The sequence below is a fragment of the Glandiceps talaboti genome, chromosome 23 (genome assembly GCF_964340395.1).
Source record: "Glandiceps talaboti chromosome 23, keGlaTala1.1, whole genome shotgun sequence".
Taxonomy (NCBI): Eukaryota; Metazoa; Hemichordata; class Enteropneusta; family Spengelidae; genus Glandiceps; species Glandiceps talaboti.
In genome coordinates this window covers 6,115,032-6,131,165 of record NC_135571.1, presented here as the reverse complement: position 1 = coordinate 6,131,165, position 16,134 = coordinate 6,115,032, and the positions used below count along the sequence as shown (strand labels likewise).

Sequence of the window (16,134 nt, the reverse complement as noted above, 5' to 3'; positions counted from 1 at the left end):
ATTTCAACTCGCCCCAATATCACTGATAAAAGCCTACATGCAAATTACGCATTAAATGAGGTAAAGTTCTCTTCCCTGGCTATTTTGTGGCCATCGTTCATCTTTATTTCCATCATAAAATAAAGTACACAGTTTGGCAGGATGAATTCCTGGAAGCCAGTGAAGTTGCATTAGGATTAGTGTGACGTGATCACGACGAGACTCGAAAACGTGATGTGATCACAACGAGACTCGCAAACGTTAAACGTGATGTGATCACGACGGGACTCGAAAACGTGATGTGATCACAACGAGACTCGAAAACGTGATGTGATCACAACGAGACTCGAAAACATGATGAGGCGCATTATCTTGAATATATATAACATATATATACATTAGAGTTTAATCAAAGTTATATATGTATATATATTTTCACTTTAATAAAAAGCTTATATACCTAGCTTGTGCCAATTTAACTTTCACTTTCTTTCTTTCTTGATATCAACTTTCTTCATTCGATAACACCCTTATAGCAGGCTCGAACCATTTAGAAAAAAAATATATTGAATATATACAGTAACTCTGGTCGTCTACGTCACGACAACGCGCGTGTATGTCATGACAACGCGTGTCTACGTCATTGGTTCTGCTGTGTTCAAAATATGGGTCAAAACGTTCAAGACTACACCATTACTTTCCCTGGTTTTTCCAATATTTTCTTCATTCGAGTCGTAGTGACAAAGACCCCTTAGGTCAAGCGTATTTTCCTTGGTGAAACGCAGAAAAATATTGGGGAATAGCATATATAAAAGGCCTACCACCCCCACCCCCACCCCCACCCCCGGCGCCTAGAAATACACGACCTGTATCCATAAACCATATGACAGATAACAAATGAAATACACTGTATAAAGATTGAATGTTTACTTGCACAGATGTCACCTTTGGTAAAACGTTTACTGAATAAAACATGCCATATGTCACACATAGAGAATTGATGAGTCGCATCTATTAAATTCAATTAATTGAATACATTTATATACTTCTATGTGTGTAGGAAACAAACAAAATACACTTTAAACGACAAACATTAAATTCTAAATATTTGTTCTAAAACAAAAGTTTATGTACGTTAGTTCATAGACCTTACATTTTTGTTTTTTGAGTGTAAGCTTGTGGCCAGTCGCACGTATGTCACTTCATGTACATATTCCTAAATACATAATCGCGCCACGCATTTTGCTTTAATCGTAGCCAGAGAGTCTATCAGGTTTGATAATCCAATTTCTAGCGAGGCGTTAAAGGGAATCTTACCCCGGCTTTGCTTCAAAGAAATGCCGGCAGAGACGCGTCCCTTACGTGTCGGGTCTATGTTTAGTTGTATGTTGAGTGTGTCTAGATTGTAGTCCACGAGAAATGTTTCCACGTGTTTGTAATTTGGTCTACTTGAATGTCATAATAATTATATTAGCCCAAATCGAACACATCCTAGTTTAACATCTAGCTCAAACCCTCTGAATCAGATTGGGTAGTTTTTGCATGGTCATGGATTTCAGGATAAATTCAAGTTAAGGTGTCCTAAGTCAGGACGATTTCAGAATACGAAGAATTACAAGTCATTTTTGATTTCAAAAGCATGAAGAAAATATAAGGCGCGTTACCTTATAAGTTGGTTATCATTTGCTTCCATCAAATAGTTAATAAAATATTCTTTTATGTGTGCTTTGAAAATACTTCATCCTGAAAAAAAAATAATCTCAAAAAAGTGGTATCATTCTATATGCTGTAGTATATGACGGTGCTGCTTTCTGACATTAATTGGTAAGTGTGTGGGGAATGTTGTCACAGACCAATATTACAATATTTATCATTTCGGTATTCGTCCCCCTCTCTAAAATATATTAAAGTCAAATCGCTAGTAGACAAATAGACGCGGTTCTAATCAGTTGACTGACGAAACGAAACTAGACGTTAACATGTTGCGATCAGTTGAAATTATTTCATTTGCCTGGTCACAGAATAGATTAATGAGAGTATATGGCTTTGGTGTTTACGATATGTTAGAATTTTGTTGACGATCTCATTTTAGGTTAATTAGCATAAACAGCAGTCCGATGACGTCATCGTTTACTTGTATCCAATCAAATAGTAGTAGACAGTATGACGTCACTGACGAATAATAGACAACTACGTAATGTAAACACTCAACTTTTAGAGTGTGGATAATTACAGCAAGAAGGAGATAAAGAACTAGTTTGAGACTGGGAGGCTGGTTCCAGAAGGAACTGGGTTGAGAGAAAGTTACCATCTCGATCTGGGAAGTAAACTTGCGAACCATACACCTCGGTTTATTGAGCTGTTTCTGGGTGCTCGTGTGTTTTCGGTACGACAGTGACTTTGAGTGTACTGTGCAGTTGTGTAGTTGTTAGCTATATCGTTCGGTATAGAAGGAGTGTCGACATTGGTGAGAAGCAGACAATGTTATAGTAAATACGTCCGGTTGCCACAGCCTTATGAAAACGTGATTGTAGCTTTGTCACTGTAGTACGTATTGGATGTGGTTTCCGAATACTTTGAATCAACTATGTGGAAAGGTTATTCAACTTGAACTTCGGTTGAAGGTCGGTTGTCTGTTGCAATGTGTCAAGTGTTCCTTTATATTGCCAGTAAGTGTTAATCCTAGTATCGACCGGGATATAGATAAACTACAACATACAAGCTTATTAATCACTCTAGTATTTGGATCTTATTGTTTACACTCACACCACTACTTTTTAGTTGTCTGAGGTAAACAGATGTCACATAGAAACCTGTTGCGAACATCACTTTTAGTATTATCAAGATATTGCCGTTATATTCATAATTGATACGTCCTCATTTTCTATCAGTTGGACTTTGTGTATATGCACGAATGTATACGCAAAGTGGGTTGCACTATACTTACCCAAAGTTGTTCCCACTTACCAAATTTTTTCTCTCCTTACCCAAATCTTTACCTTCCTTACCTATAGTTTTTCCCTCCTTACCCAAATCTTGTACCTAGCTACTTATCTAAAGATTTTTCCCCCTTACCCAAATCTTTTCCCTACTTACCCAAAGTTTTTCCCACTTACCCAAGTTTTTCCCACTTACCCAAGTTTTTCCCTCCTTATCCAAATCTCTTCCCTCCTTATCCAAATCTTTTCCCAACTTACCCAATTTTTTTCCCCCTTATCCAAATCTTTTCCTTTTTGTGTGAATAAGTAACCGGTGTTGGCAAGTAAAACTATAGGTGTCATACAAGTGATCATCTTACTAAAATGGATCGAAAGCTGTTATATGTGAATATTTCAGGGATAGACCTGAAGTTTGATGCATACTTGTAGTTAGTGATAGTTAAGCTGGAGTGCTTATCGTTCTATATACAGAGGGGGAGATGTTTAAGGCAAAGGAGGGAAGACAAGGACAGACAGACAGACAGACAGACAGACGGACGGACGGACGGACGGACGGACGGACGGACGGACGGACGGACAGACAGACAGACAGACAGACAGACAGACAGACAGACAGACAGACAGACAGACAGACAGACAGACAGACAGACAGACAGACAGACAGACAGACAGACAGACAGACAGACAGACAGACAGACAGACAGATAGACAGTTTCACGTGACAGTATATGCATATGGCAAAGATTGCATGTTACAATATACGTGTAAGTGAAAAGTATACCTCGCGGTCAAGTTTCAATTACCTTGACCATGAACTCAAAATATTGTAAGATATTTATAACAAACCATCATCCCCAGCTTTAAGAGTCATGGTCTGTACTAATACTTCAAAAGGTCACATGTGTGTAGATTATTATTCCTGGGTTTGCAAATTATGTACCAGATGGTTGTGTACTTATCCATCACAAAATACCTATTAACTAAAGCCTGTAAAGTATTATGAGTAAATAGTTTTACAATCAACACAATAAATCAATCATCATTGGGTATTGTTGTAAAGGTTAAACATATTGGATGTTGTAGGCTGCTGAAAAGAAACCTCACAAAAGAAACCTGCACAGCTGGTGACAAGATTTTTCATAATTGTAAACTGTCTGCCAAAATAATTGTCCGGGTCGATTTGATATAGCTCGTGATATAAGAACAGTTAATTACATATAGAATTATGATCAATAGCAGCTGACATAACTAGACAAGTCTTGGAAATCTGGGAATCTAAAATGTTAAACATAAATGCAAATGATTTTCATCATTGCTACATTTTATCGTCTGCTTGTACAAAAATATTACTAGTTGCCACATTTTATCGTCTGCTTGTACAATTATATTACTTCTATATACTACACTATATCGTCTGCTTCGACAATAATATTAATAATATTGCTACATTTTATCGTTTGGCTGGACAACAATCTTCAAACATTGCTACATTTTAACGTCTGCTAACATTGCTACTTTTTATCGTTTGACTCGACGACAAGAATCTGACGCACGTGACATTCGCATATAATATAATTTTCTGTCGCATCAGCTATAAAATGTAACAATGTTATGAATATTTTTGTTCGATGATGATACAATGTAACAACTTGGAAGATAATTGAAAAATGTTCATCTAGACGATAAAATGTAGCAATATTTAGAAAGATTTTCGTTAATCAGATGACATTCTGTGTCGGATTACATGGCTTCCACTGTTAAAGCCAGAAAAAGGAATGAGCTTATATAATGTTAGTGTCGATCTTTTGGTACTTTAAATTTATAAACTTTATCAAACTAAATACCATTTGACATTCACTGGTAATATGAAACATTCGGATTTGTATTTAGTTTAGATTTTGCTAACTTCGGTTTTTTTTGTCACCTTGACTTGTATGGGTTGAGTTAAACTGTAGACACTTTTATAATTTACTTAGTATTTATCTTGAAATTTTAGCTTCAATGGAAGATTTTTCTTTAAGCAGACGATAAAATGGAACAATGTTAGTAATATATTTGTCAAGTCAGACGATAAAATGTAGCAATGTTAATAAGATTTTGTCAAGCCAGACGATAAAATGCAGCAACATTGGGAAGATTTTCGTCAGGCTAAACGACAATTTGTTTCTACACTATAGCACATAAGAAGTGTTCTATTAATGTATATAAAAAATAAAAAAAATAACGCGTGAATTGTTTAGGTTTCTAATTCGTTTTTCAGTTTGTGTAACATTTGGTCGGCAAAAAAGTACTTCATGGTGATAACGACAATGTATGTTAGCTCCTTATCATCTGTGAATAACTCCACACCATGTGGTGTTCATGTAATACAAAGGAAACCGTTTGTCAAATCAAATCCTGTAAATAATCCATTCTATGATAAATGGTCGTTTTAATAAATACTTGTTGAGGTCGTGTGAAGGTTATTTACATTGATGCACAGTTGGCACCATATGGAGATTTTCATGCTTACAAAAACTGACAAAACACATATTGACAGCAAGCATCCTTATGTTGTAAAAAATGACAGTGGCGTGATATATTTGAACCAATTTTTTGTGCAAACCTATAAAAGGCTGTAGAATGCGAATTACCATACACTTTTTGAATTGGAGATCTAGACGACATACCACTAAACAACGATAGACTTCGCACTACGTATTTCCCTCGAAGAACTCTACATCGAAATTATCAGATATGAAGACACTCGTTATTCTGTTGATTGTAACACTTGCTGTTGCCATGCCAGATCGATCTCGTCGTGAAGATGTAGATGTGAGTATTTGATGATACCATATTAGATATAAGATACTTATCAGTTTCTTATTTAAAGTGGCCATATGGATGAGAATTTGGTATTTATTTTGGATTTTTATTTGATGAAACAGTTTCACTATGTTTTTCTACTTGAAAAAATAATGTGAAATAACATATACCAAGTTCATGTTCGCAACTCAATAAACTGCAAAATATTAAACAATGTGTAAAATGTTTGTTATTGTACGTACAATAACAAACTTTTTACACTTTTTGCATCTTTTTGCAATGTATTGAGTTATGAACACGGACTTGGTCACTGTTCTTTCACATTAAACAAAAATAAATACCAAATTCTCATCCATATGGCCACTTTAAGACGGGTTTCGTCACTTGAAATATCGCTTCACCATATCTCAGACCACCAAAAGTCTTCTTCATTCACTGTAGGTTTATTACAATGAAAATTTACTTGTAACAAAACGTCGTCTTCTGGTTCAACAAAAGATTTACCAAAATCTCGACATTTTATCGTTTGGTGTTTCTCAACATACATTGGAATGAACACTACTTTATTTTTATCGAGTCAAAATCGACCTATACGAAGTTCCGACCACTGCATTGTCTTAACATGCAAATTTCTTTTGTTATACATATTCAATATCCTTCGTGCAGATGTAACAGGTGCATAAATTGTCCATAGTTTTCTTACGAAAGGTCTGCTCTTGATACAGACTGACTACCTAATAAGTTAGTGATTCTTTGACACGTATTAGTATTTTAATCAAAATACGTATTTGGACAGTTATTGGTGTTATTTTATACAACATTTATGAAAAATCGAATCTTACATGTTGCAAGTTCCATAACAAATCAGTTCATTTTGGTTTATTTTGCATTGTATTGCAGTGTCACAGTGGCAATACAAAGAGTATTGGTGAGATGTGTGACCCTGAAAGCACATGTTGTGTTGATTATAACGGTAATCCTGACAATGCTAAATGTATTCGTAAGTATAACCCTACCTACTATACATCGACAGCCAACCACTATGTTGTGATGTATGTGTGGATGTATGTATGTATGTATGTATGTATGTATGTATGTATGTATGTATAACTATGTATGTATGTGCGTGTTTGTATGTATGTAGCCCCCCCTCTCCTTTTTCTGTCTCTCTGTTGATGTTTCTGTGTCTCTCTGCCACTGTCTGTCTCAGTCAGTCTCTCTCTCTCTCTCTCTCTCTCTCTCTCTCTCTCTCTCTCTCTCTCTCTCTCTCTCTCTCTCTCTCTCTCTCGCTCTCTCTCTCTCGTCTAATCTTTTTACATTTTCTCATTTTCTTATCTTCACAGATACCTCGGAAGAATACAAATGTATGCAAATCAGCCGTTAATAGATCACATTGTATTTAACTTTACTATGGTACGGTTTGATGGTCATTTTTGCTGTCGAGTGCAACAGTCAGCTGTTGGTTTAATATCATTAAGCTTAATTATGGGATTATTTATGGGATTATTATTAATATAACAGAGTCTATTCTGTCATGTACTGTATGTTTTACTATTTTGGTGTCCTGTTGAAATAAATGCTTATGCTTGAAAGACTCCTGCGATACGATGTTATATGATTTGATGTGATATGATGTGACGTGATGTCACGTGACTTGAGGTCTAGTGCTATAGCGTGATTTGACGTTATATCACAACACAATATAGCAGTAGTAGTCACTGTTATGATGTGACGTCATATGACCAAACTTGAGCAAACGTAATATGATAGCGCAATCATTATGATAGGGGCATGTGATATCACACGGTGTGACATGAAGTTTCAAGACGAAACACGTTGTGAAAGGATTCAAAACACACACATAAACGTTAAAGAGCCTTCAGAAATTATCCTAATTACAAGGAAGGGGCAGGGGAAATTAAGCCTGATCTGTTGCATAAAATGTTACCTCTCCCCCCTCCCATTCCATCGTGCTATAAAGTTGCCCTCCCCTAATTTCCTCTCTCTAAACAAACATGACCTTCCTCCTAGCTAAAGGTGCACAAGCTGAATTTGTACGATTTAGTGGTAAACGTTTGCTGCATATCCAAAAGTCACTCGTAGTATTCTACATACTGAAACATACGTAACCATCACTTGCAACTGACTGAACTCAAACCAGGTGTTAAAATATAACTTATACATTAGCCGATGATGTAATATTTTTACGTATGAAAAAATATCGTTGAAGTTCCTAGTATGCAATCAACTGTTCTGACAATTCAGAAGACAATTATAATGTTGTAGAAGGTATGAATCGACATTAATAATTTATGTTATAATAAACACAAATTTATAAAGCGCCAAATATCCATCAAAAGATGCCCAATGGCGCTCCCAGTTCACATGAATGCTCTATGGAATAGATAAGTTTTGAGTTTGGCTTTGAAGATATCAAACCCAAACAATACATACATACATACATACATACATACATACATACATACATACATACATACATACATACATACATACATACATACATACATACATACATACATACATACGTTAACATTGTCATTCATATGCATGGGTACTGATTTTTAGATGCGGATTTAAAAGAAGAATATGATAGGATATATTGCACCATGTGTGTATATATATATATATATATATATATATATATATATATATATATATATATATATATATATATATATATATATATATACACTGTGTATATGCACCATGTGTATTATATATTTTACCAATTGGTGATTCAATACTGTGCAGAGTGTATGATACATGTGTATTATGATTAAGTTATTATTACAAAACAGTTTCAAAAAACTTTGCAGTTGTACACAGCTAGTGCATTCTACAGAGATTGTTCTTATGGAAGTATTTTTTTAATTAATGTTTTTTTTTTCACATATCTATCATGAGATAAACTTAAGACTTACAATATATCACTACAATGACAAAGACTTCCAATGAACAACGGATGAGGTAAATATTTCAACCATGTTTCTCCTAAAATCATTCATGCCCGAACCAAACCTTCTGCGGTGTGTTTTCTTTAGTGGCACTGTGATTTTAGAAGTGAAACTTCTTCGTGGATTCTGAAAAAAAATATATCACTTTCAGCTAGTTATTAAAGTTTGAAAGGGGCGTGCAGGTCTGAGGCAAGGAATTTTACTCTGCTTTGATTAATTTATAGAACTGAAGACTGTACAATATTTTACCCACAACTCTCTCTCTCTCTCTCTCTCTCTCTCTCTCTCTCTCTCTCTCTCTCTCTCTCTCTCTCTCTCTCTCTCTCTCTCTCTCTCTCTCTCTCTCTCTCTCTCTCTCTCTCTCTCTCTCTCTCTCTCTCTCTCTCTCTCTCTCTCTCTCTCTCTCTCTCTCTCTCTGATTTGTACTGCTGGACATCATCTCCTTGAAGTAAGACTAATCTCACCTGTGTACAGGGATTTGTAAGAATATTTGTGTCATTTGTGAAGCGTAGAATTGACACTGATGAGTTTCTGAATCTATATTTCATTGGTTCCGGTATCAATGATTTATAGTAGGAGATAGCAATTTTAGAAATTTGCCAATAGATTTTCTTGGAGAGCATGCAAAATATTTTCTATGAAACTAAGGAAAAAATTTGCACCTGTTATGACTTTGCCAAAGATATAGATTTATTTGAATAGGTATAACAAAAGAAATTTACATACTAAAACTTGCCATACACACTGTCCACCCAAGTTAGCGATACTTTGACATTGAGAAGTTTTTTATTTAAAGTACATGTTTCATTTAGTTGTTAGTACATTTTTACGCAAAGTGTATAACTTTATGTTTGATTCCTAAGCGCACTTTTGTAACATATTAATTAAATGTAAATACTATGCTTAAAATGTTGACAAAAAAGGGTTAATGAAGAAGTTATAAAATAAGGAACCTCCAAGCATACAAATCAGAGAGAATTGTGGGTAAGATATTGTATTGTGCTGAAGTGCGCATGTACGATAACACTTGACCTAGCTTGTAAACATCGACCTTTGCATGGCGTCTCAGTGCAGCCTGACAATTCCAGTTAGATGTGTGAGCGACTATCTCCTGGATACCGGGTCCTCTCCATCAATCACTGACTAGACTATATTAAGTAAGATCAACTTAAGGTAGGTACCTAACCCTGTAGAGTAATTTGACAGTTTGACACAATTGACTAAATGAACACTCGTGATCATGCCCGATAATATAGGGAGCATCCGTACCTTGCAATGTCCATATACTATATCATGTAAACAGTTAATAACTACATTCTGAGCGTAACTATGTCAGCACGGTGTCCCACAAGTTTCTGTTCATGAGTCAATTCTGTTACCACATATAAAAACATGGACATGAAAATCTTGTTTGTGATACATATTATCATCTGAAAATCTTCAATGGCTGCATGCTGTTCTTCAAACAGCACCCCCAGTGGTCAAAATATACAATATTTTGTCTTTTTTTCTAAACGGTGACTAAATTTGCATTTTCTTTCAGTGTCAGAAATGGACAATGAAGAGTTGGTATTTAGTCTATATGAACGAGACTTGAATGAAGCATATCAAGTCTTACTTTATCGACTTGAGAATAATACACTCTCTGACAAAGGTATGTTGTTTTAAAACATAACATCACTCATTCCATTGTAGAATATTGACTTGATAACAAGTTTGTTATTTGCAGATTTTTAATCCAGTAGTCTTGGATTTGAATGAAATATAATGAAACTGCTTTTTAGCACAGATGAACTGGCTAAAGTGGTAATATGGAGGAGAATTGGATATCTATTTTGGATTTATAATTCTAACACAATTTCCTCATGGTATCCTACTTGAGAAATCAACATGAATTATTATAGACCACATCTGCAAATTATTAATAAATGTGCGATATGTTTGTTATTGAACATACAATAGCAAATCTTTTACACAATTTTTGGGCTTTTTGCTATGGTGTTGAGTTCCAAACACTTGTGCAGTAGCTCTAAAAATATGAAATTTTATCAAAAATTTATATCTCGAAAACTACTTTGTGAGTGGGGGCTCACGTTTTGTGAGGTTGTCTCTAGAGGAGTTATTCTGCTGATATTGTTAAAGATATAGTCACAAATGGCCCTAGCAACCATGACTACACCCTTAGCAATGACTATATGTCTACACATTTTGCAAAGATAGCAATATAGTTGCGTTTGCAAGTGACTACACATTCAAAAATATGTATGCTATATGCCTAGTAACGAGATCACTCCTCAAGCAACTGTAAATGTGGATGTGTATTGTATGCTTAGCAACAAGGCCATGCACATAGCAACAGTAAAATAATTGTGCATATTGCGAAGATAACATAGATTAATGCACATGGGAATAAAACATTCAAAAGTAAAAATATATGTATACCTACTGTCCTAGCAACAAGACCACACACATAGCAACAGTAAAATAATTGTGCATATTGTGAAAATAACATAGATTAATGCACAAGTGAATAAACATTCAAAAGTAAACATATAAGTATACCTACTGTCCTAGCAACAAGACCACACACATAGCAACAGTAAAATAATTGTGCATATTGTGAAAATAACATAGATTAATGCACAAGTGAATAAACATTCAAAAGTAAAAATATATGTATACCTACTGTCCTAGCAACAAGACCACACACATAGCAACAGTAAAATAATTGTGCATATTGTGAAAATAACATAGATTAATGCACAAGTGAATAAACATTCAAAAGTAAAAATATATGTATACCTACTGTCCTAGCAACAAGACCACACACATAGCAACAGTAAAATAATTGTGCATATTGTGAAAATAACATAGATTAATGCACAAGTGAATAAACATTCAAAAGTAAAAATATATGTATACCTACTGTCCTAGCAACAAGACCACACACATAGCAACAGTAAAATAATTGTGCATATTGTGAAAATAACATAGATTAATGCACAAGTGAATAAACATTCAAAAGTAAAAATATATGTATACCTACTGTCCTAGCAACAGGACCACACACATAGCAACAGTAAAATAATTGTGCATATTGTGAAAATAACATAGATTAATGCACAAGTGAATAAACATTCAAAAGTAAAAATATATGTATACCTACTGTCCTAGCAACAAGACCACACACATAGCAACTGATGGTGAATATGGCAAAACTACCAACAGGATGAGTTTAGGCAAGTTGATAAATATTCAATGAAATGACACGTAGTCATCCAGCAACTAAAAAACTGTTCATGCATATCAACACTAAAGTGATGGTGCATAGTGCTTAGGTAGGAACAAGGATGAATTGGAATGTGAATTAATGTTGTTAAAAAACAATTATCACTAACTGGACAGTTGTGCTACAGAGCTATTGCTACTATTTTTCAGTGAAGGTTTATGTAGAGATCTTTACTTCAATACACAAATGGTTCACAACATTAAGGGTAAATTTAAAAAAAATGGTTGTTAAGTAGCCAAAAAAAAGATAACTGTTTCGGCAAACCATGCACACTATTTAAATACCCTTGTGTCAGTCAGTTTTTTCATGTTTAGCCAGCCCATACAGTCTGCAGATCCATGGGGAAACACAAAAATAACCCTCCCTAATACAGTGAAGGTAACTGCAGAGCAAATCATGAACAAGGAAATGACACTTGCCCCATACACACTAATGCTAAATTACTAAATAAAAAGACCAGTAACTTAACTGCCATGAATAGTAGACTGCGTGACATGTTTGTCGAGAATTTAAAAAAAAAATCATGTCATCATACCATTTTAGACAAACTGTCCTGACCAGAAACAATTCTTTCTCTTCTTTTTTTTCGCCTAAGCATGCATAATTCTTATATATTTTGTCAGTCTGTCATTTCCACTAATCACAAGGAAACTTCTTGACACATAAGAGAAATACAGTGCACTATGATGTTGTTTAGTCAATATCCCTGAGAAAGACTTACACAGCACAATACCACATCATTTAGTTTCTGCTATCCATGTGATGTCATGTGTGTGTCTACCAGGGTATTGTTCACATCTGTTATGAGTTTGTCTGTATCATGGTTGTTTGTCACACTGTTGCATTCATATATATCACATATTTGGATGAAATTGGTTAGTGACATATACTATGTTCAGACTACAAACAGGAGTTTCACTCTGAGGCATCACAAAGTACTAAAACTAATAAGCTGGATTTGGGAGTCCAGTCACACTGGATTTTTGTACCTGACACAGATCACATACCAAAGTCATCCAATTTAATATTAGCATAGCCTTCATGTATTCCAATCATTTAGCAGCAACCCTGTACTTTAACCCTGGAACCCTACTTATCTAGGAAACTATACACTTACATAATCAAATGGAATTGTGTGTCAGACATAAAAGATAAGTCGACTCTAAACTCGTATTGTACCTGACCTATTAAATCTAACCCTATTCAGAGTGGACATTTACTGTTCATATTTACTTTTTTTTTTAGGTTCAGTTAGAGTAGAGTCAACTCAGAGTCAAATGAGGACCCCTAATATAGTCTTCAGATGATCACTGTCTTTTCAGCAATTCATGATAATATTAAAATGTTGATTTACATATGTGATCAGTGAGTCACTTCACTAACATCTTTATTCCTTTGTGTCAACAGATAAATTCGTGGTAATAGATTGCCTTTGTCAACATGGTCTTGTTACATTGGATGAAGTCATGGTTGAAGAAGACACTGAGGAGCATTGTATAGAGTATAGTACAAGAAGTGACTGTGATGTGTTAGTGATTAATGAGAACCAAAATTCTCTACAAACTACAATTGCATGTGAAAGTAGTGATAATATTAGCAATGAAAGGACTCTACCAGACTCTAAGGAGCATTGTATAAACTATAGTGTTATAAGTGATGACAAAGGAATACACACCAATGAAAGGTCATTTGTATGTAAGGAGTGTGGTAAAAGTTTTACTCGAAGTGGTGATTTGAAAGAACACATGAGAATCCATACAAATGAAAGACCATTTTTATGTACGGAGTGTGGTAAAACTTTTTCTCAAAGTGGTGCTTTGACAGTACACATGAGAATCCATCGAAATGAAAGACCATTTGTATGTAAGGAGTGTGATAAATGTTTTGTTAAAAGTTGTAATTTGAAAGTACACATGAGACGCCATACAAATGAAAGACCATTTGTATGTAAGGAGTGTGGTAAGCGTTTTACTCACAGTGGTGCTTTGACAGTACACATGAGAATCCATCGAAATGAAAGACCATTTGTATGTAAGGAGTGTGATAAATGTTTTGTTAATAGTAGTAATTTGAAAGTACACATGAGACGCCATACAAATGAAAGACCGTTTGTATGTAAGGAGTGTGGTAAAACTTTTTCTCAAAGTGGTGCTTTGACAGTACACATGAGAATCCATCGAAATGAAAGACCATTTGTATGTAAGGAGTGTGATAAATGTTTTGTTAATAGTAGTAATTTGAAAGTACACATGAGATGCCATACAAATGAAAGACCGTTTGTATGTAAGGAGTGTGGTAAGCGTTTTACTCACAGTGGTGATTTGAAAGTACACATGAGAATCCATACAAAAGAAAGACCGTTTGTATGTAAGGAGTGTGGTAAAAGTTTTTCTCAAAGTGGTGCTTTGAAAGTACACATGAGACGCCATACAAATGAAAGACCATTTGTATGTAAGGAGTGTGGTAAGCGTTTTACTCACAGTGGTGCTTTGACAGTACACATGAGAATCCATCGAAATGAAAGACCATTTGTATGTAAGGAGTGTGATAAATGTTTTGTTAATAGTAGTAATTTGAAAGTACACATGAGACGCCATACAAATGAAAGACCGTTTGTATGTAAGGAGTGTGGTAAAACTTTTTCTCAAAGTGGTGCTTTGACAGTACACATGAGAATCCATCGAAATGAAAGACCATTTGTATGTAAGGAGTGTGATAAATGTTTTGTTAATAGTAGTAATTTGAAAGTACACATGAGACGCCATACAAATGAAAGACCATTTGTATGTAAGGAGTGTGGTAAGCGTTTTACTCACAGTGGTGATTTGAAAGTACACATGAGAATCCATACAAAAGAAAGACCGTTTGTATGTAAGGAGTGTGGTAAAAGTTTTACTCAAAGGGGTGCTTTGAAAGTACACATGAGAATCCACACAAACGAAAGGCCATGTGTACGTAAGGAGTGTTGACAAAGTTTTACTCAAAGTGGTATTTTGAAATTACACATGAGAATCCATACAAATGAAAGACCATTTGTATGTAAGGAGTGTGGTCAAAGTTTTACTCAAAGTGGTGCTTTAAAAGATCACATGAGAATCCACACAAATGAAAGGTCGTTTGTATGTAAGGAATGTGGTATTTGTATTATGAAGTAAACATTTTAATGAAATTTCTAATATGAAATTACACATGAGAATTCATACAAATAAATAAACACATTCATATGTAATACCCATTCGGCCAGAGTTTAGTTTATCAGACGTCATGATCATACCGTAAAAGGTTGTCCATATTTTTCATAATCTATGTACCCTATATGAAATGATATCTACATGTTATTGTAGGTGGATGTGGATACCTTGTAGGAAATGTGCATGAAACTATCATGATCCAGATTTTTTATTAGCACAACTGAACTGAGGTTCAGTAGTGCTATATGGATCACTCGGCGTCTGCCTGTTTGTGTGTGTGTGTGTAAACAACTTAAAGTCAAAACCGCTGAACCGATTGCCATGATATTTGATGGTCCGTTACCTTGGGTGTCTAGTTGTGAAATTGTTCAAATCAAAACGATCTTAACACCAGTTTGTGAGTTGGGTCAAAATATGCGATTTTTGGTCAAAAACCTTAAACTCAAACACTATGGGTTCAAATTTGGGTGAAACGGTTTTCAGGGTGTTTTTACTAAGAATCGTTCATGATATGATGGTCCCATCAGTGATATGCAAATTAGGGCTGCAAATGTGCCTTTTTGGTCAAAAATCTAAAAAACCACTGAGCAGATTGGGCTGAAATTTAATGGGAATGCATCTAGGGGTGTATGGACGAAGAAATATTAAGTATACAATGATTCCAAGAGCGGTATGCCAATTAGGTGTAAAAATGTTCATTTGTGGTCAAAAACTTATATTTCTAAAAGTACTTGGTCAATGAGTCTGAAACTTAGTGAGATATTTCTGAAAGTGTTATTCTGTAGATTTTCTTCAAAACATGTTGACAAAATTGGCTCAAGCAACTATGACCACACCCTTAGCAACAACCAAATGGCAGTATATTTTGTTTAATGTTAACATCTTCTGGTTGGCAAGTGAGAAAACATTTTTTTAAAATGTATGCAAATATCCCTAGCAACCATGGCATGCGCATA

At 34.9% G+C, this 16,134-nt stretch overlaps 1 protein-coding gene and 1 long non-coding RNA gene across 2 annotated transcripts; both read left to right on the top strand.

The window, feature by feature from the left end:
- Positions 1–5,546: 5,546 nt before the first annotated feature.
- LOC144453081 (uncharacterized) lies at positions 5,547–7,295 on the top strand. Its single transcript, XR_013482389.1, has 3 exons — positions 5,547–5,732; positions 6,624–6,723; positions 7,067–7,295. It is a non-coding gene; the product is annotated as an uncharacterized LOC144453081 (long non-coding RNA).
- Positions 7,296–9,756: 2,461 nt separating this feature from the next.
- LOC144453199 (uncharacterized) lies at positions 9,757–15,393 on the top strand. The gene is made up of 4 exons (XM_078144475.1): positions 9,757–9,871; positions 10,242–10,352; positions 13,395–14,114; positions 15,332–15,393. The coding sequence occupies exons 2-4, from the start codon at positions 10,250–10,252 to the stop codon at positions 15,391–15,393; spliced, it is 885 nt and encodes a 294-aa protein (XP_078000601.1). The 5' UTR covers positions 9,757–9,871; positions 10,242–10,249.
- The last annotated feature ends 741 nt before the right edge of the window (positions 15,394–16,134 follow it).

Bases quoted from the DNA above. Each gene is read 5' to 3' on its own strand.
- LOC144453199 (XM_078144475.1), top strand. From the start codon at position 10,250: ATGGACAATGAAGAGTTGGTATTTAGTCTATATGAACGAGACTTGAAT. The intron at 10,353-13,394 runs GTATGTTGTTTT...TTGTGTCAACAG, and splicing joins TAATACACTCTCTGACAAAG to ATAAATTCGTGGTAATAGAT. The intron at 14,115-15,331 runs GTAAAACTTTTT...ATGTTATTGTAG, and splicing joins GTTTGTATGTAAGGAGTGTG to GTGGATGTGGATACCTTGTA.